At 38.1% G+C, this 27361-nt stretch overlaps 1 protein-coding gene across 5 annotated transcripts in view; it reads right to left on the reverse strand.

Moving 5' to 3' along the window:
- Window positions 1-27361, reverse strand: part of Mdn1 (midasin AAA ATPase 1) — a 143603-nt gene that overhangs the window by 50095 nt on the left and 66147 nt on the right. For all 5 annotated transcript variants that reach the window (XM_013510773.1, XM_013510772.1, XM_013510771.1 and 2 more), the window contains exons 36-59: window positions 26126-26334; window positions 25326-25448; window positions 23343-23540; window positions 22278-22385; window positions 21727-21915; window positions 18254-18343; window positions 17886-18149; window positions 17477-17738; window positions 16079-16238; window positions 15161-15277; window positions 13860-14068; window positions 11963-12111; window positions 11386-11597; window positions 10778-10998; window positions 9795-9908; window positions 8304-8436; window positions 7040-7152; window positions 5823-5956; window positions 3370-3527; window positions 3033-3153; window positions 2468-2678; window positions 1845-2076; window positions 1379-1505; window positions 111-281 (exon numbers count right to left, since the gene is read on the reverse strand). In XM_013510773.1, the coding sequence (XP_013366227.1) occupies window positions 111-281; window positions 1379-1505; window positions 1845-2076; window positions 2468-2678; window positions 3033-3153; window positions 3370-3527; window positions 5823-5956; window positions 7040-7152; window positions 8304-8436; window positions 9795-9908; window positions 10778-10998; window positions 11386-11597; window positions 11963-12111; window positions 13860-14068; window positions 15161-15277; window positions 16079-16238; window positions 17477-17738; window positions 17886-18149; window positions 18254-18343; window positions 21727-21915; window positions 22278-22385; window positions 23343-23540; window positions 25326-25448; window positions 26126-26334 (4025 nt within the window). The remainder of the gene's footprint in view (window positions 1-110; window positions 282-1378; window positions 1506-1844; window positions 2077-2467; window positions 2679-3032; window positions 3154-3369; window positions 3528-5822; window positions 5957-7039; window positions 7153-8303; window positions 8437-9794; window positions 9909-10777; window positions 10999-11385; window positions 11598-11962; window positions 12112-13859; window positions 14069-15160; window positions 15278-16078; window positions 16239-17476; window positions 17739-17885; window positions 18150-18253; window positions 18344-21726; window positions 21916-22277; window positions 22386-23342; window positions 23541-25325; window positions 25449-26125; window positions 26335-27361) is intronic.

Raw genomic sequence — 27361 nt, forward strand, 5'->3', positions numbered from 1 at the left:
AGAAAATAAAGCATCACCATTACCTATTTAGTCAACTGTTTTCTCATAAGAATAAATGCTTATTGCTAGATCTGTCTGGAGAAAAAAATGTATGATTTTAGGCCACAAACCTTCAAGGTGGAGTCCAAAAAGGACTTGGGTGCCTCCTTCTGCTGCATATTAAGCAGTGGGTTCCATGTTAGCCAGTACTCTGGATTTGTGGTGACAGTACTGCTCCAGAAAGATGTAAATGTGGAATTAAATAACTCAGACCACAAACAAATAATGTCTTCAGTGGACACCTAGAGATAAAGGAACAGTTAAATAAAGTAATATTTGAAGATTCTATAAATCAACCTTGTACAAGAACCAAATCAAATGCAAGTACGTATATACAGGATAGCTAACATAGTTGTACTACTGTCTTCTATTGCTCTACAGAAAGGAACAGTTAATAATTACTTGTTTGATCAATCTTGTATATCTTTATTTATTTTCTTCAGAAACCACTTTGAAGATATTAATAAGTAATACAACAACCATTGCTAATTTCCTACAACTTTGTCTGTAACTCTGTTTTGTTTGTACTGTTCTTATGCTATTTTATGAATGGATGTCTGTTTGTTAATATGTTTTCCTTCTTTTCTTTCTTTTTTTTTTGTTTTTCTCCGGTACCGGGAACCAAACTCATGACCTTGCACTTGCCAGGCAGGCGCTTTGCCACTGAGCTAAACCCCCAGCCCCTCCTTCTTTTATTTGTTAAAAGAAAAAAAAGAAAGAAAAAAACCAAATTCACTGGTTAGGTTTCTATGCTGACCCTATGGGAAAACTTGATTCAGTTCTAGTCCAATTTGGTTTGCGACAAGAATCAGGGAAAGAATTCAGTTCGTAAACCAAAGCACCACTGCATTCTTGAGCAAAAGGGAAATTTTTAAAACTCAAGCATTTTCACCTCACTTAACTGGAAAAAATGAGTATTTCCATGATAAGAAATACTTTTATAAGTACTGCAAGATATTTTTCGAATTACTGCTGAAGAATATTCATAGTTCTTCCACTTTAAAAGGTAATTCAGATAGCCTGGGGTTAGCAAAATGTTCATTGTTTTGTTTTTTTCTTTTTTTGGCAGTACTGAGGATCAAACCTAAGAGTACTCTACACTAGGCTACATCCCTGGCTCTTTTTGAGACAGGGTCTTGTTAAGCTGCCCAGGTTGGCCTCAAACTTAACATCCTCCTCCCTCAGTCTCCCAAGCAGCTAGGATTGCCACCATACCTGACTAGCATATGGAATTTTGAGGTTAAATAAAACAAATATTCTATAATAAGTCTGCCACAGAAAAAGTTACTCAATTCAGTATAAAGGAGGCTTATTTCCTTTTTTTGATTTTGGTTTTTACCTTCTTATAATACAGCAAAGACCAAAGATCTCGAAGTTCTTGAGGAGCCACTGGTGTGTGTTTAAAACAAAATGTGACATGATGACTTATCTCCTCATCTATCTGGGGCTGTTCATTTTTACTAGACCTGTTTGAGAAATAAAGAAATATGCTGGAATAAAGATATCAATAAATCACTAGAAAACTGCTATGTAAAGGAAGACAGAATGCACAAAATATCTAGTGCACTTAGTTAAAAATTAAAAACTACTGGTAAAACACCTAGAGGCTTTTAAAGGTCAATCAAGGACAAGCAAAGAATCCTAGAGAAAATCTGGTTTTCCAAAGTGACAAGTGCCCTCCCTGTTCCTCAGCAATCATTCCTCCACAAGACAAGTCCCTGTTTTTGTTCACATATAGGGTACAAAGAACAATAGAGTAAGAAAATAATTACTTCAAAGGAACTTTCATTTAAAAAAAAGCTTACCTTCTCAGACAGACCTGCATCATAAAATCAGCCATCACTTTGTACCGCCAAAGAATAGCCAAGTACTCCGCTGCAGGCCACAACTGAATGCGCCTGGCGAGTTGGATTAAGGAGATAAAGCCTGGCTGGGGCAGGGAGGAAGTTTCTCCAAGTTTCTTTTCCAGAAAACCAAGTGGAAGTCCTTTAGCTTTCAGTTCTGAACACTGAACACTCACAAGATTCTTCAGTTCATCTTTAATTTAAACCCAAATAAAATGTATTAGAGCACATTGGTCAAAAGGCCCAGGTCTAAATTTCCAAGGCAAAGTGACTATGAGCTTAACCTGAATGAATTAGAATTAGGTTACTTAACATGAGCTCGGGCTGGGGATTTAGCTCAGCGGCAAAAGCGCCTGCCTGGCAAGCGCAAGGTCGTGAGTTCGGTTCCTGGTACCGAAAACCAAAAAAAAAAAAAAAATGAGCTCTCAGCTCATGTCTTAAGCAAACATTCAGTGATGGAAATAAAGAATATACACAACATGTAGCCCAACTACTATCACTTATTCAGTATTTATGCTACACCCACAAAAAGAAAAATCTAAGGGAAAAATCTATTGTCTACAGCCAAAAACCAAATATATTACCCAAGTTGACATCTTCCAGAATATTAGCCCTTAGGATTGAACCCCAGGCCTGCAGGAGACTTTTCTTTAATATCCATTCTGAGGCAATCACTTGGAGACGATGAATGTCTTCCTGCCATTCACTCTCGCCAAGGACAAGCACATATTCCCTGATAGCAAGGGCTTTGTTAATGACTTTCAGTTGTGAAAAACACTCCACCACTAGCTTGTCCTGAAACAATAAAACCCAGGAGAGCCTATTAAAGAGCTAAAGTGTGGTTCATCTTAGCACAATATATATGTCAAAGAAAAAATTTAAGATATTTTCTTCACACTTCTAAAAAATAAGGCTTGTTTATTCCTATTGCTCTGCAGAAATTTTACAATAATAAAACTAGACCAAGGCTTAGCTGTCTTAGATATAAGTGAAACTATAATACTTAAGAAATCAGTAGTATTCATAGAACAGTTAAAAGAGTTAAACTTTTGCAGGAAAGGATGAGTCTACGTGAATGTCAGTTCCCAAGCACATGAGAACCTCAGAAGGGCTCAAATCTTTTTATTTACTACATGCTTCCTGGTGTACCTTAAAAGGAAACGGTCGTCCCAGAAACTTCTGCAACTTCTTTATACCAGTGAAGCCACCAGTTGGGTTACCCAGACAATTCTGAATATGTTTTGAGACCGTCTGAACCTCTTTGTAATATCTTCAAAGGGGAAAGGGGGAGAGGGGAAAAGGGAAATAAGGAGATATGTTAGCTAGAAAGAAGAGAAATCATTTACACTTTATATTTTACTATATTCACCAATATGCCAAGCGAATAAACCAAAGAAAAGAAAGAAGAAGCAGTTTTAATATCAGATCATCTTAACAGTGTAGATATCAACATTATTAACATTATTATTCTAAGGGGGACTCTTACTTGTCTTCATAATTCATCAGGAGTTGGGGAATCTGGAGGACCAAATGTTTTAAAACCCAGTGCCAATGGAGGGCAAGCAAAGCCAGACCTGGAGCATCCACCTTTACTGCATCAGCCACAGTCCAAAACCGATCCCGCCACTGCACAGAACCTAAGATCTAAAAACAGAACAAAGGAAGATTGTTCACAAATATGTCTCAACAGAAGACATCTGACACAGCCTTAATACTCAACATACCTACATGAAAAGTCTAAGGCTAGACCAGAATATTTATATGAATATTAAGATCGACAAAGCGAAGATCTTTTCTCCTAATATGTGAAGTGTAAACCTATCCCTTTACAATAAAATGAAATGATTAGGTCACACATTAAATTGCTCATATTATTTAATAAGAAAATGCCATATGTCTTACAAAGCAGCTGCACTACTTTCATTATAACCAGCAGTAAAAGGCAGTTCTGATCATTCCATTTCCTTCCCAGTTACTACTGGCCAATCACAATTGTGAGTGGTTTTAATTTTAGTTTTTGGAAGATGGTAGATCACTGCAGTTTCAATTGACATTGCCTTGATAACTAATGATGCTGTAATTTTTTCAAGTTCTTACTAGACATTTATATATCTTTGGAGAAGCATCTGTTCAAATTTCTTAATTCACCTTAAAACTGGGTTTATTACAATCAGTTTATATAATCTATGAGTTTTATAAACAGCTTTTTGCAGTATCTTTTCTTAGAAGTGACTATGAAAGAGAACAGAAGTTTCCAATTTTATTGAAATCTAATTATTTTCTTTTATTGAAAATCTAAGAAATCCTTGCATATCCTTAAATTGGAAAGATTTTCTCTTTTACTTCCCTTTAGGCAGTTCCTAGTTTCATCTCTTCTACTCAGGTTTCATCCATTTTAAGGTAACTTGTACATAATGTGAGATAATGGGAAACTCCGTTTCACTTTATGTGGACATGTATCACTATTTCTCATACAGGACGTCCTGTTCCACTTAATTACTACTGAATTTTTGGTAAAAAGCAGACATAGGTACATGTGGCGAGTTTATTTGTGAATTCTCTTTTGTTTGTCTACAGGTCTATTCTTTATGTAGTTTTTCATTATCATTTTATGAAAAACATTTGAGAGTATACTCAGGGGATTGGTCCCCAAATGTCTATAGATAGCAAGATATGATGATACGTCCCGCATATAAAATGGTACACTGCCAGGCGTGGTGGCACATGCCTGTAATCCCAGCACTCGAGAAGTTGAGGCAGGAGGATCGTTGTGAGTTTGGACCATCCTGGGCTACAAAGTGAGCTCAAGGCCAGCCTGAACTGCATAGACAGACCATCTCAAAAAGACAAAAAAAAAAAAGTATATCTACTTCTAAGCTACATATATCTTTCTATATACTTGAACTCATCTATAGATTACCTAAGGCTATGTGAAAAGCTGTTACACTACATTATTTAGAGATGTGAAAATTGTACATTCTTCTCTTAACCCAAACATTAATGAAATGTGCAGAAATATGCAATCGCGCCAATCTTCTCACTAATTTTTATTTGAAAATACCTATTTTTGTTATAAACATGTCACTCACATTAACTTGAAATTGACTTTCCATTTTAGACAAACTTAAAAACTTTTTTTTTAGGTTCTTCAGTTTTAATTCTTAATATGGTAAACACTGACAGATGTAACCAAGATAAATAAATGCTCTCTGCAGTTGTTGGTTTTTTTTTTAAGATTATAAAGAGATGTTGAGACCAAAAAGTTTATGAGTTTCTATTCTACTAGACTTACTATGATAATCTGTACTCAAAACTCCATTTAACTTATATAAGACAATGATATCTAAAAAAGCTTAAGTAAATTAAAATGTAACTTAAAAATCCGAATACTCATCGACAGGTAAATGGATAAACAAAGTATAGTACATTCACATAAAGAAGTGTTACAAATACAAAAGAATTAACTATTGATACAGAAAACCATATGGATGCATCTTAAAACTGTCCAGACAAAAAAAGAGTATATACTGCACAATTCCATCTAGAGAATACACAAGTTTTCTACAGTAAATGAAATCAGACCAATGGCTATATGGTTGGGATTAGGACAAGAAAGAGGAAGCAAATACAAAAAAGTTGTAACAAGACTTTTAGGAGTGGTAGATAGATATATGTTCACTACCTTAACTGTGGTGACGGCTTCAGTTATAGACAGGTCAAAATTTATCAAACTGAACTCTTTGAATATATGCAGTCTATAATATGTCAATTGTATTTCCACAAACCTTTAAACACGTAGCTATATATTAAAACTAAGAGCAGTCAGATTTCTCAAGTAATACTGGATATGCAGTAACACTGAGCTTAGTCTTGCCCCTAAGACTTTTTGGGCCAAGACAAATCTTGATATTTAAAATAAAAACAGGTGTACTGCCTTACCTCATGAACATTAGCATCAGACACCATCACCTGTGCAGACTGTACCCAGAGCAAGATCAATGCATCACAAAGCTCAAAAAAAGCAGCAAGATTGACCACAATTTCATGGGGCAGGCTATGATAGCTCTCTGGATCTTAAGAGTTGAAATAAACAGAAGAACATTCCATAAGATTTTAATCAATCTCTAGAAATTTTCAAATTAAACTATAATCTAGAATTTACTGGTATCCTTAATACAAAGGTCATTTCTGAAAGGTGAAAAATTAAAAGCATCTATTCAGAAAGCTGAGGCAGGAGGATTACAAGTTTGAGGCCAGCCTTGGCAACTTAGCAGGACCTTCTTCCAATATAAAAAATAAAAAGGACTAGGAGTATAACTTAGTGGTGGAGCACTCCTGGGAGGAAAAGAGTGAGGAAGAGAGGAAACAAGCAAGCAAACTCTGTGCCCGTGACAAGTAAGTAAGTTTGGCAGATAAGGCATGTATACTTAACAAGGTAAATAAAGCCCTAATGAAATATGCAAGATGTAGAACACAGCATTAAATACAAACAAAACTATATACTTAACACAAACAGATGTCAGAAGGCAGAAGTCAAACTACCTTAGTTCCTGCAAGGATGAACTTTTTTTCAATTTTTATTCTTCTATATAAACTTCTATATAGTTTAAATTTCTTCCCAAAAAGCATAGCTATCTTTTCAATTTACGAAGATGGAAAGGTAGAGATGTTCTCTTCTACAATCAAATGTTTCTACATACATACTTTTTGAGCCAACATAACTACTTTTCAAGTCCTCGCTCTGCTGAGCATCTGTCTCCCTTATCCACAACCTGAAGACTTACTTATTTCACAGGATTGCTGTAGTAAATGAGATCAAGGACATGTGAAAAGCATTTAGCTAAACACCTGGCACACAGCCAGTGCTCAGTAAAAGCTAGTCATTACCACTGAGTAAAGGGACAAATGAGGTGAATAGAATCTGCAGGACAACAGAAGATGAATCTGTCCCTTAACATTGGCCACATAATACAACCAGATTCTTAGCTGAAGAAAACATCCTTAAACCCTTTTTACTTTATTTTGAGGCAGGTCTCACTAAGGCTGGCCTTAAACTCAAGATCTCCTGCCTCAGTCATGTAAAGTAGCTGGGATTACAGGTATGTGCTACCATGCCCAGCTTTAAGTAAAGAATACAAAAGGTAAAATGTTCTTACCTTTATGGAATTCAAAAGACATTCTCAAAACACTATTTAAAGTTTTGCCACCAATGGAAACCAAATTTTCTTCAGTAAAAATCCGTTTTTCCCGGTCAAGATAGATAATCGTCCTGGAATGAGATTCAAACACATAACAAAAAGTTATGAATTAGTAATACTCTTTAATCATAGTCTCTACGTATTGAACTCTTCAACCCCATGCAACATCGATCTCCTGCATCCTGCTGTTCCTCTCCTGCCTCTGCAAACTCTGGACTGGATAAAGGAAGTACAAGTGATGACTAGGGTGAGGGAAGAGGACAGATAGAGAAAGCTGGGACTAGAGAGACTGCTGGACCTCACTCTACTGGTCCACCATGATCTAACACACTGAACTCTTCAAAGCAGACACCACAGGATGTGAGGGTGATGGCTGTGACATCTGTCAGCCCACTGATGATTCCGCTGATCTGGCTAGCTAGAGGGGGTCCCCTTCCTCCCTCACCACTCCATGTGCGTCCCTCCTGAAGCTGCGTGCTCAGTTAGAGAGGACGACCCTCCCAACAGAGGAGGGCTGTTTCCTCAATTAAGGGTATAGCAGCAGCTGCACTCCCTTGCTAGAACCCAATAAAGTGGCTACCACAAAATTAACTTCTGGTATTCTGAGATCCTAGGACAGACTACAACAGTCATCAAAATCACAAACTCACTTTAGCTTACTCCTTTGTAATGTACATTATATTTCAATTACAAAACTATTCTTAAAATCTATACACTTCAGCCAGGCAGTTGGGAGGGTGAGGCAGGAGGATGATGAGTTTGAGGCCATTCTGGGATACACAGCAAGTTTGAGACTACACAAGGTCCAACCTCAAAAATAGACAGAGAGATGGGAAAAAATTATATGGCCACTATAGTAAAAATAAAAAGTCCAGTCTATATTACAACTCTGTAAATTTACATGTGAGTGTGCAGGGAAGTGAACAGGTACTGTGTATGTCTCCAACACGTGAGGGTGGGAAATAGGTGGCTAAGGACGAGTGAGCAAACAGAGATGGAAATGAGAGGAGCTGCTAGGAACAATCAACAGTAGAAACACGACTATGCTGTCAGAAAAGATTAACTTTCATGTAAGTCTCACAATTTATACTAAGACTGAAGGCAAAAATGCCTAGCACCCTGCTACTGGTTAGGTTCACAAAATTAAACACACATAACCTATATGAAAAGTGTATTATGTGAGATCAGGGAGATACTGGCCAGAAGTGCAGGATTCACCTACTTGTTTGCAACTGATTCTAAGAGGGCAAAGAGTTGCTCAGGGTGATCTGTCTGTGGATCAAAGCTCATCGAATTTCTGATGATGTCCAAAGCCTGTATATTCCATCTGGGGTCCAGAGGGATCACAAAGTCATCTGGTTTAAAAAAAGTTAGAATTTCTTAGGTAAAATGCTTTGCCTGGTTTCAACTGACTATTTTTACGCTTCCCTTTAATTATCCTGACTCCTGGAAGGGAAGAAAAAAAAAAAAAAAAAAAAAAGGAGAAATGCTGTGGTTTCAGTCCATGATAATAGCTTTTACACTATTTCCTTTGCAAACCCAAAATATCTAGAAGTCCTGAGAACTCATCCCACGACAGAATATAAAGATAATCTGGGCAAGAACATAAATATTTCATTCAATGAGTTTACTTCCTCAGACCCACTACTGATATGAAAAGAATCCTGGACTTACTCACCCCATCTCTCACCATTTGCCACCAAAACATTTTTTAATTTACAAGAAAGAAAAAGGTTGAGTATGTCTTACTACTTGCTGTTAGTAAGAAAAAGCCCTCCAGAGCTTAAAAACAATTTTCCAGTCAGGCACAGCAGTGTATACATTATACCTCCACCTACTCAAGAGGTTGTGAAATGAGGGACCTGGGCAACATAATGAGACCCTCTCTCAAAACAAACAAGCAAAAAAACAAAAATTGCTGCTGCTTCTGCTTCCTAAATCTGTGGCTCACACTTGGTACTTTTTTTTGGTACTTCTGTATGTAGTTGCAGAAAGACTTGGACCGTCTCCAGATGGTGGTGCGTGCCTGTAATCTCAGCATTTGGGAGGCCGAGGCAAGAATGCCTTGAGTTCAAGTCCAGCATAGGCTACACAGTGAGGCTAAGGCTGGTATGAACTACATAGCAAGATCCTGTCTCAAAAAGCCAAAAAATAAACAAACAACTAGGGATACAGCTCAATGCTCACTGTGAGGCCCTGGGTTTAAGATGCTCTTGCTGGCCTGAACCACCAAGTGGTACATACCGACTATCCTATCTTGTACCAACAGTGGTTCAAGCTGGCAGTAACATTAACAAGTTCAATCAGAGCCACTTGGCAGTGAAAAAAATGAATTATGGCCCCATCATGAAAATGTTAATCCCCAGTACTTTAAAAAAAAAAAAAAGAAAAAAGTGGAAGGGACCCCAGATAAATAAAAGCTTAGTTCCTCTAACGCACCAGACAGTGAATGACATGTCAAAAATTGGTAAGCTACTTGGAGGCAGAGTTAAGCTTAGTCTTACAATTCCCAGGTACACTGTATATCATTAGCTTCCTTTAGATGCTAAAAGATGAATGGATAATTTCAAATAAACAAGAATTTGCATATGGATATTCTGAGCCTTTGAAAACTATTCTTATGGTTGAACTGTGACAAGCCTTTTCCCCATAAACTCAAAGGACAAGTTTTAAAAATGGAGCCAAGACCTAGAAATCAAAAGCAAGTGTATACCTGTTATATTTGTCTGTAATATTTTGAAGACATTAGTAACCCCAGCTGAGAGAGAATTTGAGTAAAAATTCCTAAGAGATGCAGCACTGGCTTCCAAATGAATCTGTACTGACTCTGTGGAGGAACAAGAAACAACGTTAGGACTCTAACGCAGTGCTGTCCAACTAAACTGTCCCTGCTGTACTGTCAGAGCAGTCAGCAGTCAAATGAGAGTTCTTCAAATGTGGTTAATGCTACTAAAGGACTGGATATTACATTTAATTTAGTTTTAATAAGTTTATGTTTGTTTATATGTAGTAGTAGCTCTGTAAGGCTTGTGGCTATCCTATAAGACAAAGCTTTCTATTTACAGAACACTTACAAAAGTTCTCTATACACATATTTAGATCACATGTCACAAACATTCATTCAATTATCTTGAACACATGTAGTAGAGAGGTTCACGTAAAGTCACTTACTTTAGTCAACAATTTCAACCAACAAATTTCCCATCCTGCCCTTTGCAACCTAGGCAATGTTGTTATTACTGTTTTTCTCTTTTTTGAATAAACTACAAAGAAAATTTAAGTGTGACAACTTGGAGCACTGGCAGCATTAGATTAGAAGCTCATCCACTTTAAGGAGAAATAAACTGATCAAAAGTAACATCTTTCCCAGACAGAATGGTTATATAGCAGCACTACAGCAAAAAAGCTGATGTTAAAATTAAGAAGTAGTATAACATATTTTCATTATGAATCTGATAAACCCTGGCATACTAAAAATTGCACTGGAACAAGTTTCTCTTGTGATACATCTAAAGAGAGACTTGTTTCTTAATTTAAGAGGTATTCAAACTAACACTACCCTATAAATGTGTTGCTCAGAAATACCTCACCTGTAATTTTAGAAGTGCAGTTACAGAATAACACAGCTACTAAGGCACTGAAACAGGACAAAAGCATATAAACCCCTCACTGTACAAATTAAGCTTTCCTACTCACCAAGCCCCTGTGGTATATTCCTGGCTAAATGATAAAGCCATTTAACTCTGAGCATCCAATCCTGATTGGTCGCTCTTTCTATGAGCAATTTAACAGCCATAGCCAAAACTTCTGGTTCATCAATCCAACAAGCATCCATTTGTACTGCACCAAATTTTAGGTTCTCAGGATTGGAAGACTGCATAATTTTCTCTAAGTCTTGCAAAGTGAGAGGCTGACTCCTGAAATTCATTGGAACAGACAAAGTTAATACTAGTACAATCTTTTACTTTATATTTCAAAGAACTGAGAAAATTATTTTACAAATCTTTTATCAAAGAGGTAAAGAGAAAAAATTCATTTCTCCACAAAGGAAGACAAAACATGTATCTGGAGCTAGAAGTATAGCTTGGTGGTACAGTACATGCTCAGCATACATGAAACCCTGTGTTCAATTCCCTGTGTTTGTCTTCTTAGTAAATAATAGGGAATAATATTATAATAAATAGTAAAAACATAATAGCTGGACAATAAAAGGGCCACATCATTTTAGGCTGAATATTCTGTGTATAGACTATTACCAGCAAAAGCTAAGAAACAGAGCTACATAAGCTGAGGGCTCTGCTGACCTGGTCCAGCTGCTGGTTTTCACGCTTATCCTGTTGAGGCAATATGCCAGAATCTGTCCATCACTTCGGACAACAGAGAGGTGAGAATCTTCCGTGGCAAAGAGAGCAGAAGGCACAGAATCAGGCCACATCCCTGCAGCAAGAATGGAGTTTCCCCAGTTTTCCCGTGCTTGCAAAATAGAAACATGTTTCTCCAGCAAAGTCTGCACAAGCTGGTAGGAGATAAAACACATAGTTCACAGGAATATAAATGCTATTACCAAATATACTGGTAGTAAAGTTAAGTTTTTATGGTTTACATGACTGTTTCCCAACAACGCTTAGACATTCTTCAATGTACAATGCCAAAAGTTAAATTCTTTTTGCTCTTGATACATCAGATTCAAGAAAGAAATATTTACCATTAAAGCTGTTTTACAGAAAAGAACCTGGCACTAGATCTTTACTGGAGCAAAAGTGCAATGGTCAGCTCTCTCAGATCATTCAAGTTGCTATCTTACATAAAAATAATTTCTTCCTACTCTACAGGAAGAGTGTTACAACTTAGAAGAAAGCTGTAGCCAACATTTGGCAGTACCTTCTGGTTTGCAGCTGAATGCTGAGAGCAGACATACACTTCCCAGCATGCTTCTGAAAAGGCTCTGTGTAAACCCAGCCCTCGTTGCAGATACTGGACAATGAGTATGGCTGTCTGAATTAGAGCAGATACAGAAGATGTTGGAGAGCCTAGGAAAAAGAAATATTGCCATCTGTGAGCAAATGATTCTTCAAAACCTCCAGTGAAAATTTAGAAATGCTACCCTAATCTCAAACTTATTTCTACTCAACCCCACCCAGGTACTTATTGTAGCAAACCCTCTGTTATGGCTTCTGTCTAGACGTCCCTCCAAAGCCTCATGTGGTCGTATGTGTAGCTTTTCAGTGGTGCCTGTCTCTAGAGTACATGATGCTGAGATAGATTTATAATGCAATGCTAGGATTAAGGGTGTTCCACCCTGGGTGTGAGTGTGGGAGATAGAATATAAGGGACAGAAAGAGGGCCGCTGCTTGTCTCTTGCGGCTTATTCACTACTTTGCTGCTTGTTTCCTTGCTGCCTTCTGCCCGCCATGGACTATTTCTCCTCTGCAATGCCTCTCTGCCATGCCATGCTGCCTTAGAGCCAGCCAACTATGGACTGAAACCTCTACAGACTGGGAGCCAAAATAAACCTTTCCTTTAACTTGTGGATGTTGGGTATTTCGTCCCAGGAATGAGGAAGTAACACAACCTTCATCCTGCTCTCTTCATCTTCATCCTTTAGGGTTGACTCATTCACACAATGGAGTCCCAGCAGAGGGGAAATACTCTGGGTATTAAGTATTTTGTCTCAGCAATGAGAAAAGTAACTAAGACACCGAAGCAGACTCTAGGGCAGTGGTCATGGACCTATGGCATGTGTGCCGCAGGTGGCTGTTTCTTATCACCGAAAGCTCTAAAGGGTTCACAATCACTGCTCTAGGGTTGCCTGAAGCACAATGCACTTGCGGAAACATACACATTCCTAATCCTTATCTCCGCTCCTGTCCTCTCACTCCCTCTCCCCAGTCTACCTTGTTCTGGACGTCTGTAATATATTATGGCAAACTCCTTCACAAGTATGATAAGGCCTGGTTATGTGTATCTTTAATCTCATGTTAACATACACTAAAGGTAGCAAATTAAGCACACCTCATGAAGGAAATACAGGCTTGACACAGGATTTAAAATCCGAGGCTTACACCGGGCATGGTGGTGCACACCTGTAATCCCAGCACTTGGAAGGCTGAGGCAGAAGGATGGCTGTAAGTTTAAGGCCAGCGTAGGCTACAAAGTGAGTTGAAAGCCAGCCTAAACTGTGTAACAAAACTCTGTCTCAAAAAGATACACACAAAAAAAAAAATCCAAGGCCTACTTTGAAATCTCAGCTGTCATTATTAACTGACTCACAAGTTATTTATACTCAGACTCTTCTTCATCTATAAAGTGGAAATATATGTCTTAAAGAACTAAATAAGCAACCCGTATTGTACCTAACAGAGCAGATATTCAATAAACAGTGTTTTCTTTACGTTTATTGTTCCCTTTTATACAATGACACATTCAGGAGTCATCACTGTCTGTTTTAATTGAGACACGCTTTTTTATCCCAACTTTAAGAAGGCAACCATGACCCTGGAAATATGATGGGCAAAGCTCATCAATCCCAGCACTTAAAGCAGAATTACTCAGATGTTGGGCTCTAACTACACATATCACCTCTCTTGGGAATTTCTTTGAAATACTGATTCCTAGGCCTCACTGTTGACATACTAAGTTGACTTTCTTGGGGAGTGTGGACAGATACATTTTTCAGCTTTCCCAGTAATTCCTATTTCAATGTACGCTAAATCTAAGAACCCCTAGAGTACTAATTCAATGCAAAAACAGGGATTTCTACAAGTCTAAACTATCTCACCTATAACAGAGCTTCGGGTCTCACTGTGGAGAGCCAAGAGGATGTCACACACACTGTCTCCCACCAACCCAAGGCTGTGCAGCAGAACTTTCAAATCCAGGTTGTCTGAGATGTTCTCATCCCCTTCTCCTGAAATGTAGATTTCAAGTCCACGATTCCTCATGGCTCGGGATATTTCTCCATGAACAGGATCCATTGAGAGAAAAAGCCTAGTAAAGTGGCAATTCAGAGGGGAAAACATTTCTTTAACTCCCAGTGCAACCAATCGTGTAACTCAGCAATAATGGGTAAGGGCAAACCATATGTGGCTCATCTCACAGGAAGCTCACCGAGAAAGGTACCAGTAACTTAAAGTGTACTTCAATCATCCACAGTCAGTCTTCAACTGCTAACGGGCACCAATATCACAAATCAGCTTCTCTAAATCTGCTGTCCTAGGAATTATGCTACCTGAGAACTCCAAATGGCAACCTCACTTACCCAATTATTCATTCTAAAAACTTTGGTGTCAATCTCTTCCTTTTTTCAACTCACAAGTCCATCTCCAAGTTCCCGTCATCTGACTACCCTGGTCTAATGCATCAGCTCTTACCTGGGTTACTGCAAAAGGACTGTGACTGGTCTCTGGTTTCCACCTTTCGTCACCCCAAGGGAGGAGCCTCAACCCTCCCTCCCTCCCTCACGCTTTCTTGCTCTCAGCTGTATTTTTTTATTGGTATGCTTGTGATACATATAATTACATTGATCTTGGGGAACTGGTCCATATAAATACACCATCTTCACCACTTTTACACACCTTCTCACGCACATACACAATTTCCCTTTCCCATCTCCACAAGAGTGTACCTCCCTGTTTCCTACCATCTTTCTTCTTTCGTGCTCTTTTAATTACTTATATTTCAAGTTTCTTATTAAGACAGACCATGTGATAGATCCATCCATTTTCCTAAAGATGACTCAAATTTATCCTTCTCTATGGATGAAGACTACTCCATAGTGTATAAATACCACCCTTTCTTTATCCAGTCATCTGTTGATGACCATTTCCATAATTTAGCTATTGTGGAATGTGCTATATAAACACGGGTATGCATGTATCAGTATTATTTTTTTACCTCTCCTTTTACCTCCCTTGGCCCCCACAGCCCAGGAGTGCCTGGCAAATAGCAGAGCCTCAGTAAAGATTTGTTTTAATTGAATGAATGAATGTGTGGCCTTCCTGATTAGAGGTCTTCCTGAATGTGCACCTCAGCTACTGAGGCTGTCAGATTTTTAGGGCAAAAACTAAGAGACATAAATACCTGAAATTAGGATGAGGTGTTATGGTTGGAGTGGCTCCATCTATCATTCCCCTCTCATTAATGGTGAGGACGCCTCCAGGTTCAAGCAGAGCATTCAAACGATCCAGCACTGATGGACTTTATAGAGAAAACTCAAATGACTGACAAGGTGACATTTGCCTCTACTTTAGTTGCACCAGCCTCCAACCATTTCCAGCCCACATCTCCCTTTTAGCAGGGATCGCTTCCCACACAGAGCTATCATCTCCTTCAAGAGGAGACTGCCCAGGGATTCCCCTTTTCACTCCGTAAAGCACATAGCACACAGCTTTACACACAGTAAAAGTACACAAATTATTTGTTCAAAATTAAGAAAACGGACAGAAAGTTTCCTGCTCTATATAACCCTTTTTCTCCTTTATCCTCAACATTATCAAATGTGCTTAAAAGGAGCTAGGTTAAAACTAAATTATTCATTAAAAAAAAACCCAAATCAAAACCAAACTGCTAAACTATATAGTTCGTACAATAGAAGCTACTGCAGGTAAAATGGTGGTTTCCTCTTTCTGGAGGGTTTTTTTTTTTCTCTTTTGGCTTTTTTGAGGGAGGGTCTCACTATGTAGTCCAGGCTACCCTTGAACTCACAATGTAGCTCAGCCTGGCCTCAAACTTGTGGTGATCCTCCTGCCTCAGCCTCCTGAGTGCTGGGATTACATGGTGCGCCACTATCCCACCTCTACCAACTGTGTATTTCAGAATGACCAATTACCATTATTTACCAAAGAGTGAGTAACGTCTGTAGAATATGGGTGAAGCTACATTGCTAGTTAAGAAAAGCAACAGACCTAAAACTTAGTTTCCATTTTGGTTTCTATTTTGCTAGGCATATCCCTAGTTTCCCACAAGGCCACTCATGATGACTGGACACAAGATTCTTACTTGCAGAAGTTAACATTGTCCATCAGAAGCCAGTCTCCAGATTTCAGAGCCTGAACTAACATGCTGTCAACCCATTCAAATGTGCCATGGCTGCAGCCACTGGCTGACTGCATAAGCTTCACCCGAAAACTTCGGAAATCTTCCAAAAGTTTGGCAAACTCTGGAATGAGAAAATCAGGTTTGGGACACAAACAAACAAAAACCTCAATGGCTTTCTGAATTAATGCTTAAATGCAGAGTTAAATCTTCAATGAAGATGGGTTTCCCTGCCTACTTTGTAATCAGTAACTGCTTCAAGGCAGAAAGAGCAATTACAGGGCTTCATTTTTCCTGTTCCCTCAGGTATCACAGTCCTGTGCTGCCTGTTGTCCAATGTCTAAAAGCAGTTATTTCACACACTTTCCTCAGTTTTCTACTTGTTAACACTGAGACCTTACGACTAAGTACACTCTTGGTTTGAAGCCGAAACCCATTATATATTACTTTGTGATACAAAAAAGGATCATAAAACAATTTCCAACAACAAAAAAAAGGCAATTGAAAATTTTTCAGAAAGGGCTATGTAAACTATAAGGTACTTGCCAAGAAAATACTAGTTATTACTAGGATATGGTCATTAGAAAGAAAGCCCAAGTTTAATTAAACTGGACTTACAAATAGCACTTCCCTCTAGTAGTATAATGTAGCAGTATGTGACAATCTAGTGACAAACCTAAACTCTGGATCATTAATTTAACCTATACCTGCCAGTCTGAACCACCAGTGGTACCTGCATGACTGTTCCATCAGGCCACCTGTACTACTGGTCCTACAAGTGGGACACTCATGCACGTACCACCACCAGTGTTCAAGCCGCCCAGCAGAGAACGTACAAATTATGGCCCAGTGTGAACCTGTTATTCCTTCCTAAGGGCATGCTCATCACCATCCACAAAATAGCACTATAACAGGAAAGGATTACATTTCTGTGTTAACCATTTATCATACTAATGACATACTTCTTTCACTTAAATAAATATCCTATCAATTCAGATGCTGAATCTTCAACTTAAAATGCTGCATTTCTTGAGAAAATACTATTAAGTTGAAAAAAAAGACAACAAAAAATAAAAACAGCGTTACATACAAGACATTGGTCTTTATAGCTGAACACACACACACACACACGAACCATAAAGATTGGCAACCAATTATTTCCACTTGCTTTTTTGAAATACTCAATACTAATTTGGAATACTCAACCTTGGCTTCACTATACTTTCTAAGCCAAGTATGTCCAAGTTTTCATTATTAATCATTAAATTAATTAAAATATAGCATGACGGTCACAAATATAGTCGTGTACATGAACACATGGATATTGATAAGCATATGATACACATATTCAGGTATACATACCTGCCTTGGAGTATGAGTTGATTTTATTATTGAGTCGTTGCATAAGCAACAATACTGCTTCCAGTTTATTGACAATCTCCATCGTGATACCTTTACCATCTTCTCCAAGACACTTGGGTTTGTACATCAGAAGGAAGTGGCTCCACGCTCGCAGCACTACTTCTGTGTCATCAGCACTGACAAGGAGGCTAACCCTTAACAGTCCCCTTATAGTATCCTCTACCTTCTCCAGCAGCTGCCTCCAAGTTCGTACAAGATCAACCTGCAATTTTCAGAGCACATGAAATCAGCATGACCACTGGCGAGAGTCAGAGGACACTGTTATGTGTAATTACCATTAATAAGGACAATCTTCAATCAGCCCATAGCATTTACAGTATTTTGTCTGAAAATGAGGGGTAACAATTACCTGCTCAAATCCACCAAGAAGCTCAGTAGTATCCATTGCACTGTTCATAGCCATGATCTTTAATGTGTGGCCAGTAAGGTGTGCCAGAAGCTGGACCAGGGTGGTCTTGCCCACAGATGCGGGCCCCACAAGGATGACCATCCAGCTCATCTGTACACACTTCATGATGGACTCTAGAGACTGGAATGACTGGTGTAGGAGCAGCAGGGGCCGACGAGATGGGTGAGGAACGTAGCTGCCACGGGAAAGGACTGAGTAGCCCAGCTGTGGGAGAAAAAACCCAGTGTCATGTCAGAAGTATACCTGGTAGTGAGAGATGTAAAAACCATAGAAAATCGTAAAGCAAAGAGGCTCTTTTATCTCCTCACCTGAACATCATAGGGAGTGATGTGAAATAGCCTGGTTCCCATGTATGGGCTGGAATTTGAACCAAACACATCCTTGAATACAGCAATAACCTTAAAGGAAGATGATACCATCAAGACACAAATCCATGAATTCCTATTCTAACCTTCTGGAATTAATATATCTAGAAAACAAGCACAACTCACTATAGCCTCAAGATTAGCCATAACTTTCTTCTCCTTTTGCATTTTCTTTTATAAAAAGCATAGATAGCATTTAATTCTCTGGAATGAAACTAAACTTGAACTCAAGCACAGAGTAGAAACATAATCTCCAAGTATTTGAGATTCCAGTGAGATTACGCCATAAATTAAAATGAAGCCAAGGCAGGCACTGGAAAATCTGAGAGACCAAAAATTAGCCTTCATAATTGAAGTTAAAAGACAACAGAAGAGAACAGTAATATTAAGGCTATGAAGAACAAGCACTGACCATCTACTGTGCACTAGGCACTGTATTAGGTACTCCAATAAGAGTATTTCTGACCTCGAGAGATGTAAAAGAGCCATCATTTCCATTTTATAGATATGACCCGTTAGATTTAGAAGAGTAACACGATGTGCATGTGGTTGTAACTAATTTTAAATCTAAGGCAGTCTGATTCCAAAAGCATGCTATCCTTCCAAATATTTACACATAGAACGATCAAAGTTACTCCTCTAGTCAATTATTTAATTTGGTTTATCTCCCTTGCCTAAATAGCAATGCTGTTAGAAAATTTTGTTAACTCTTATTTACTATATGGAGTTCTTAAAAATCTCCAAGTATAGCAGATTTTGAAGGAGGCATGTATAACCACTGATTTAGCCCACAGGAATAGGAAAAGTTAAATCCACCTAAAAACAATCACTAAATTGTGTCAAAAGCAGCAATACTCAAATATAATTATACATTCAATTGAAGTTATCAAACAGATAAAAATCATAATCAGTGTCAAACATTTGACTGAGATTAGAAGAAGCATAAAGGAAGTATTCTTTTTTTTTTTTTTTTTTTTTTGGTTTTTCTCCGGTACCGGGAACCAAACTCCATAAAGGAAGTATTCTTATGACACACTCCTGGGCCTAGGAGTTTCTTATTGCAAGCTCCACGTGAAAGCATATACTATTATATTGTCCTCTTCCTTCTGGAAGTTAAATTATAAATTCACAACCTAGCTGGTTGGTTGGTTTGTTTTGACAAACCAGATTAATTCACTAGGTCTCTTTCCTTTTTGATAGTCTTTCTCCAATTTTTAATTTTCCTCATCTTCCCCATCCCCCCAGCAAACTCCTCCTGAGCTGATTACATTAACTACAGAGTACAAAATTCAACCTTCTACATACCAGAGTGACCCACCATCTGACTAGCATCAATCACTCAAAAACTGGCCAATATAACAATTAATAAATGATAGGCTAAATAACCCTTATCTGAAATGCTTGGAATAAGAAGTATTTCCAACTTCAGATTTTTTTTACATTTCAGAATATTTGCATTTACATTATGAGAGACCTTGGGAGGGGACCCATGGCTAACACATTATTCATTTATGTTTCATACACACCTTTATAATATATAACTCAAAAGTAATTTTACACACTATTTTTTGACACCTGGATTTTTAACTATAACCTGTTAGAAGAGGTCAGGCATGGAATTTTCAATTTGTGGTGTGTCAATGCTCAAAAAGTTTCAGATTATGTGGCATTTCAGATTTTGAATTTTCAGATTAGGGATATTCAATCTGCATAATAAAGGAAAAATTAAAATAATAGGTGATCATATATGAATTATGCACTGCTAAAGCTGTCGAACAGTACTAGCTAAACATTTCCTTCTAAACCAATGACAGAAACCTTACAGGTAATAAATGAGTTGTCAGCATTTGGTCAGACTCTCAGTAATAAATAATGGTGATCTGGAGCAAGGCATAGTAGTGCATGCCTGTAATTCCAACACTCTGGGAGGATGAGGCAAAGGATCACAAGTTTAAACCAATTTGGAGCTGGATAACTTGGAGTGACCATGTCTCAAAATAAAAAATAAAACTGGGAAGGAACACAGCAGCAAAGGCCCTGGGTTAAATCTCAATACAAAAACAAAACAAGCCAGGGATGGTGATGCATGCCTGTAATCCCAGCACTCAGGAGGCTAAGGCAGGAGACTCACAAGTTTGAGGCCAGCCTGAGCTATATAGTGAGTTCAAGGCCAGCCTGAACTACACAGTGAGACTGTGTCTCAAAAAACCAAATAATAAATAAATAATTTTTTAAAACAACAACAAAAAAATCTTAACATGGAGGGTACAGGCAGGAGAATGGAGCGTGAAAGTCACATGGACTACAGACTCGCCACATCTTCACAGTTCCACAAAAAGGTTACTGCTTCCAACAAATGGATCTGTATATCAACTCCAATGTTGAAAGGAAAAGCAGATAAAGTGGCAAAGGCGTAGACTGGGGGGCTGGCCCTATTATGAGACTCCACGACTGAGCTTTGGATCGTCACCTACAAGAGGTCATGAAAATATTCCCTGCCTGCAGCTGTTGTAAACACTGAGTGAGCTAGGACTCTTATCACAACATGAAATGTACTCCAGCAGGGTGCAGCGCTGCACACCTTTACTTTTGGCCACCTGGAGGTGAGAGGATCACTTTTCAGCATCATAAACCAGCCTGGACAACACAGACACTGTCTCACACTCCCCACCAATAATAACAGCAACATTAACTATAGTTCCTTAAGCTGTTTTTGGGGTTTTTGTCTCTTTGAGACAGGGTCTGACTATGAAGTTCAGGCTGGCCTTGAGCTCACTTTGCAGCCCAGGCTGGTTTTGAACTTGCAACAATCCTCCTGCTTCAGTCTCCTGAGTGCTGGTATTACTGGCGTGTGCCACCACATTCGGCCTTAAACTGCTAATTTTAATGCTATGTGCTATTACAAACAGATTTTTAAAATTTTTGTTTTACTACTTCTGTTTGTAATTTCTAGGAAAAAAAAAAAACAAAACCCTGTAATTTGGCTTTTTTTTTTTTGGTGTTTTCTGGTACCGGGAATCAAACTCAGGATCTTGCGCTTGCCAGGCAGGCGCCGTGCCGCTGAACTAAATCCCCAGCCCCCTGACATTTATTTTAAAACAAAACAGAAAATCCTGCTCTTCTACTGAGAATCCCTTGTCTTCTGCTTCTCATCTTTGTGCCTGGAAACTTGATGAAGACTTAGTTCTTTAGTCCTGGAGGGTAACGCTGTTTTTAAAAGGCCTGAGACCTTGGGGAGTTAAATAAATAAGCCAATTGTGTCCTCTAGAACAAACCGCTGTGACAAGGAGAAGTTCTGTCTAGTTCCATAAACTTCCAAGTAGTTTTCTTTGGATTATCAATCTTTAGTACATTACCTCTCTATTAGGAGGAAATCCACTTTCAGATAGAAACAGAAAGAGAAATACAAAACTTACCTTTTCTTCATCTCCCCTGGTTCTCATTCTTTTACCATAGACCAAAAACACATGCTGCCCAGGGTCATAACAGCCAGGGGACTGGTCAACCAGCATCAACTGACACCAGCGGAAAAGGTCCCGGAGATTGAACTCCCAGGGTCCTCCTTTCTGTCCCCATTTCTTCTCAACAGTTACTTCATGATCAATCTAGAAATAAAATATTCTTATCAAGAAACATGTCCTCCTGCCAGGCACTGCATTAAATGCTGTCAGTATACTACAAATGCTTATGTGACCTGAAAACAAAGTAATAGGCTTAATTCAGATGCTTCTTTCTCTCATCTCACATTTCCAAATGCCAGGAACACTCTAGGGTATTAAGAGTGTAATTCAAAATACAGAAAAGAGTTGCTATAACCCTCAAAGGAGCAGGTGCCTTCTCATAGAAGCTTACAGAATTCTATAAGCTATTTTAGTTAGCTGATAATTTAGCAATAGTCACACTGAGAAAATGCTGATTTAAACTCAGCCAGGAAAACACAGAAAAATCAAAACAAGCAGACACTTACTTGGTTATTGAAAGCTACCATTTTCTTAACGGTATTTTTATCAATGGCTGGGAACAAAGTACTAGAAATGAACTCCATGTCAACTACTGTGAGGGGGTCCACAAAGACCTGCAGAGTCCAAAAATAACATGAAAATGTCAACACTTCTTTTTACAAGACACTACAAATGACTACGTTGTTAAATGAAATCTTTAACACCACATCATATTACAGTAACTAAGTCAAACACATAATTTTCAATTTTATAAATTTTTATTATTGCATTTTTAAAGCTACAAGAACCAACATTTTCAAAATATGGAGCAGTGGTTCATTTTTAAGTGCTATGCTAGTGAATTCAAGAAAGACAAAAGGCACATGTAATTTTTTTAACCACTTTTGTCTTTAAAATTTCCTATGTGTAACATTAAATGCTTTCATAATTTGGGATGGCAAGTATTTCCACTATAAAATTTATTCAATTTTTCAATATATTTGAAAATTCCAAAAATTTTTAAATATATTTGAAATATTCTCTAAAAATATTCTCAGCAAATTCTTAATTACCAAGCGACAGTAATAAAGGAAAGCTTAAAACATGTGATGGCATCTCCAAACCTCTGAATTAGACAAACTCTGAAATATAGCTGTTAGAATAGGCATACACACACCTTTGCAAATAGAAATAAAAATGTAAGATAGCAAAATGTTCATGTAATAAACTGAGGAGTACTGAATTTTTATACTCCATGGTAGTTTTCTTTCTTACTTTAAAATGTATTGCTTTCCTTATAAAATTTGCTTAAGTGAGTTAAAAAAAGATCACGGACACATAAAGATCAGACTCCTCACTGAGTATAATAAAAGAATCCTGAAGAGGACGGTGACCTTATTTCCAGGTCACAGGACTGTACAATTCAAACCAGGTGAGAAGTGACGGTGGGAAACAATCACATTAATACTGATTATATAAGGCCAAGAAAAGAACCATGAAACTGAACATTTTTGAAGAGCAAACATCCTAAACCGCTACTTGCCAATAGTCTTAGGAGTATCCTTCATCTCTACAGCAAGAGCAAATCTTACCTGAGTGAATCTGTTAAGGAAAGACCTAGGCAATCCCTTTCTCCCGCCTCCTTGTCGAAAAGGATTCTGACACCCAAAAATCTTCGTCTTTTCATGCTGTACTTGAAAACTCATTCCTAACTCAGGCACATAGATTTCTCCTCGGTGGTCAAAACAAGCATTAAGTCCTTCCAGTACAGACTGAGAAGCCAGATTAAGCTATTTGAAGAAAAAAGTACATGTATTTGTTTCATTGTATATGATGTATAACTACAGTAAAAATCAAGAGAATAAAAGGCAGCATATCAAAAGTGTTATCTTCACGAGAGGGAAGCTAAAACAATGTTGGTTGTAACCCACTATTTCTTAAACCAAGTGACAAGCTGATGTGTGTTCATTCTACAATCCTCTGTGTCACACACGGTAAGAGATTTTAGATAATGTATCAGTATTTTTATATATGTCAATAGCTTCTAAGTAAAATAAATAAATGTTCAGATTGAACTAAAAGAATTAAAATCTTCTCTAACACTTAACTGTATCCACTACATGCACCTACCAACCTTACTTTGTACATTACAACATCTTGCCAATACAGATTCCATTTAACACTAATTATAGGTAACAGATAAGACTTGATGCTCTTTATACACTCTCCTAACTCATTACTGCACAAAATTTCCAAATGGGTTTCAAAGTTATGAGATAAACAACATAAAGTAGATCTAAACAATTAGCTTTGACCAACAGTTTTGTAAACAAGAACAGTTAAAAAGAATTCTTAAGCAAGAAATTAAAAGCTGAACGGAGGTCTGTAAATGCTGAGGTTTATAGCGCAGGAGTAAGACATGGGTGGTTTTTAGGTTAACACACAAAAAGCCAATTGGAAAAATGTAAATCAATAAAATATAACACCCAGACTATACTGAATTAGAATTTCAACTGTCACATTTACATAAGCACTACACAGTATGAATTTCTCCATACAGCCTCAACTAGAAAGCTGCCTTTATGTCTGTTAGAAAGCCCAGGATGTTTGCTTTTTTCTTTTTATTTTTTGGAACTGGGAATCCAACTCAGGACCTTGCACTTGCCAGACATGGGCCATGCCTCTCAGCTATATCCCTGGCCCCAGGATGTTTTTTAGTAGTTTACAGAACTGGATGCATTTCCACCAATCTAAGCATGGTCAGTAGCCTTCTGTCTTAAAACTAAGCTTTCTCTTTTCCAAGCTAATGAATATTCTATCAGCTTTTTCCAAAAACATCTGGAAAAATCTCCCTCTTGATGTCTTCCCAAAAACAGCATGCAGCTGCTCCATAGATGGAATCTCACACTACCCGCCCTAGTGTTTAGACCCAAAGGGGTATAAATCTAGTCAGTCTGCAGGAGCCTGAGTCTAGTTCCCTCAGGAGCACTTTCCTTGTTCTTCTCATTTTGGCTCCAAAATACTTCTAAGTCTTTCATTATTTAAATGTTTACATTAAACATCCCAAACAGACTTAACTCCTTAACTCTAGGGGTCTGCTAGACACAAAGATTCAATATTGGCCATGTTTCATAAAGTGCCCTTTCTTCTGATCAGTAATTTATCCAATATGCACACATAACTATTCATTAGCTCTTTTTGTTCAGCATCATCTATATCCACTCTATCCCTCTGCAGCATTAACAAAACATGAGCAGCTGACAAACATCTCTGAGATAAATACAAATACCAGTATATCAAGCCCACAGGGGTTAATAATAAGTGAGCCAAAATGCATTTTCTTTTTTGGTCTGAAGGAATACTTTTAAAAGGAGGAGCATTTGTTGGTTGTAAGTAGAGGGGTTCTGAATGTGTCCTGCTAAGTGACCTTCCTAATTCTTAAAAGACCCACAGGGGATCTTTCCAATGTCTTTACCAGCAAGCTCACGTACTAAAAAAGTCCCTGGAGCTATGAAAAATAGGAGTGCTCCTCCCATATATGATCCCAGCCTAAGCTTGATGCACAGGACACTTACCTCGTCCAGCACAACCCAATGGCCGGCCTTCAAAGCTGCCAGCAAGGGGCCATCACGCCAGGCAAACTCTCCTCCCTTGCCACCCTCAACAGGAAGATCTGCTCCAAAGAGGTCTGTGATGTCCTTTGAGAAGGAATGGGGGAAAGCTAGTATTATACAAAAAAAAAAAAATTAAACTAGCTACTAAGATCCTAAGTCCAAAGTGAGAAATCCTTTGGCCTCATGCCACCACTCTTCCTTCTTACACCCAAGACAGAACCAACTGCTTCAAACACATTACCAGGAGCCCAAACAAGCCCTAAGCATCCTCTCATCACAAAGCTCCACGTATCAGTCTAAGCAGGTGTGCACATTAATAGCTCTGTGTACTCAAAAACTAGTAAGCTTTAAAACAAATCAATAAAGAAACAAATAAATCAGTAACAATGCCCAGGCCCTACTCAATTTGGTGACCACCAATCAATTTGTCAGCTACCTCATGCTTCTGCAAGATTGTCATTTTATCTCTACCAAGTTTTCTTCAGAAAGAAAAAAATAACTTAGTGGTATTATATTATAATGAATAATTCTCTCTCAAAAGAGAATCAGAATAAAACAGTAAATTAAAAGAAAATAACATAGAAGTGTTAGTTATTAATGACTCCAGAAGCAGAATCAGTTTGGAAGGCCGTGCTGCTGTGGTCTTTATCACCATATGAAGTATCTGGGTTACTGAAAATGTAATTATTTCTGATTAGGAAATTCTATGAATAGAAACATTATTACCTACACCAATCCCCATGAGTTACAACTACACTTACCGTCTGCTCTGACAAGTTAATTCGAACAAGGGTATTTCCTGAAGCCTTTGCTAAGGCTCCCACCAAACTCGTCTTGCCAACACCAGGAGAGCCCTCCAGAAGAATTGGTTTGTTCAGTTTGGTAGCTCTTAAGAGTCTTTGGGCATTCATAGCTGTGGTGCCTGCACTGAGTGCATAGTCAGCAATATTACTCCTGTGTAGGACAGGTCCTTAAGTGAAAAAAATCAAAGCCATGTATAAAGCTGAATGTACACAAACCCTATGAACATGTCAACTCAACATTTTAAGAATTCACCCAGGTCACTGAAGTAACAGCTGCAGTGTAAATATTTAGCTAATATTTCAACATTACCTCGCTTTTAGAATTTAAAACTTCTTTGCAGAAAGAATCAACAGCATACTCTTTTCAACCAGGCTTAGTACAAACCTTCTGTCCATCTCTATACATGTATGTGTACACATTACATAGGTCTAGTTGCAAACATAGATCTTTCACAACCTATACCTAGCATACTACTGTACTTGTACAATTCATTTTTATAAACAGGTATTTTTCTAAAAGCCAAGCATAACCATACGGTTCCTAGGTTTTTAGGACATCAAGACAATGCAAAATATAGTCTCAACTCTTAAATGTTACAAGTCTTCTACACAATAATGTTCTTCTAGAGCTTAATACTTACGCTACTAAGTTTTTTGGAAAAAGCTTTTAGTATACCAGTTTGGGGACGAGGGCAAGGAAAACATGTTGCCTCACCCTTGCAAGCTGAATATTATTACAATGGTGTAAGAAAGAGATCTAACAGTTTTCTCATGAGTGCCCTCAGGGATGAAGAAAGCACTGTTAGCCAGGTATGGTGGCACACATTTGTAATCCCAGCACCCAGGAGGCTGAGGTATGGAATCAGCATGAGTTTAAGGCCAGCCTGGGATACATGGTACATTCAAAGCAGCCTGAACTACATAGCAAGACCCTGTCTCAAAAAATTCAAAAAAGTACGATTTAAGAAAAATGACCTCTGAGAAGATGGAAGAGGGCACTGTTAAATGGTCAGGTACCCAAGTTTACCACTGAACCTCTATGAATTGCTACTATAACTCTGTGTATTTCGGCACTTGATGATTATGAACGTAGAAAAGAAGGGAGTAGAAAACAGATGACCCTGCTACAGAAGCAATAACATGAAAAATTAAGAGGGCCTCAGAAGATATGCTATATATATATATATATATATA

Source organism: Chinchilla lanigera, unplaced genomic scaffold (genome assembly GCF_000276665.1).
Source record: "Chinchilla lanigera isolate Chin_1 unplaced genomic scaffold, ChiLan1.0 scaffold00010, whole genome shotgun sequence".
Classification (NCBI taxonomy): domain Eukaryota; kingdom Metazoa; phylum Chordata; class Mammalia; order Rodentia; family Chinchillidae; genus Chinchilla; species Chinchilla lanigera.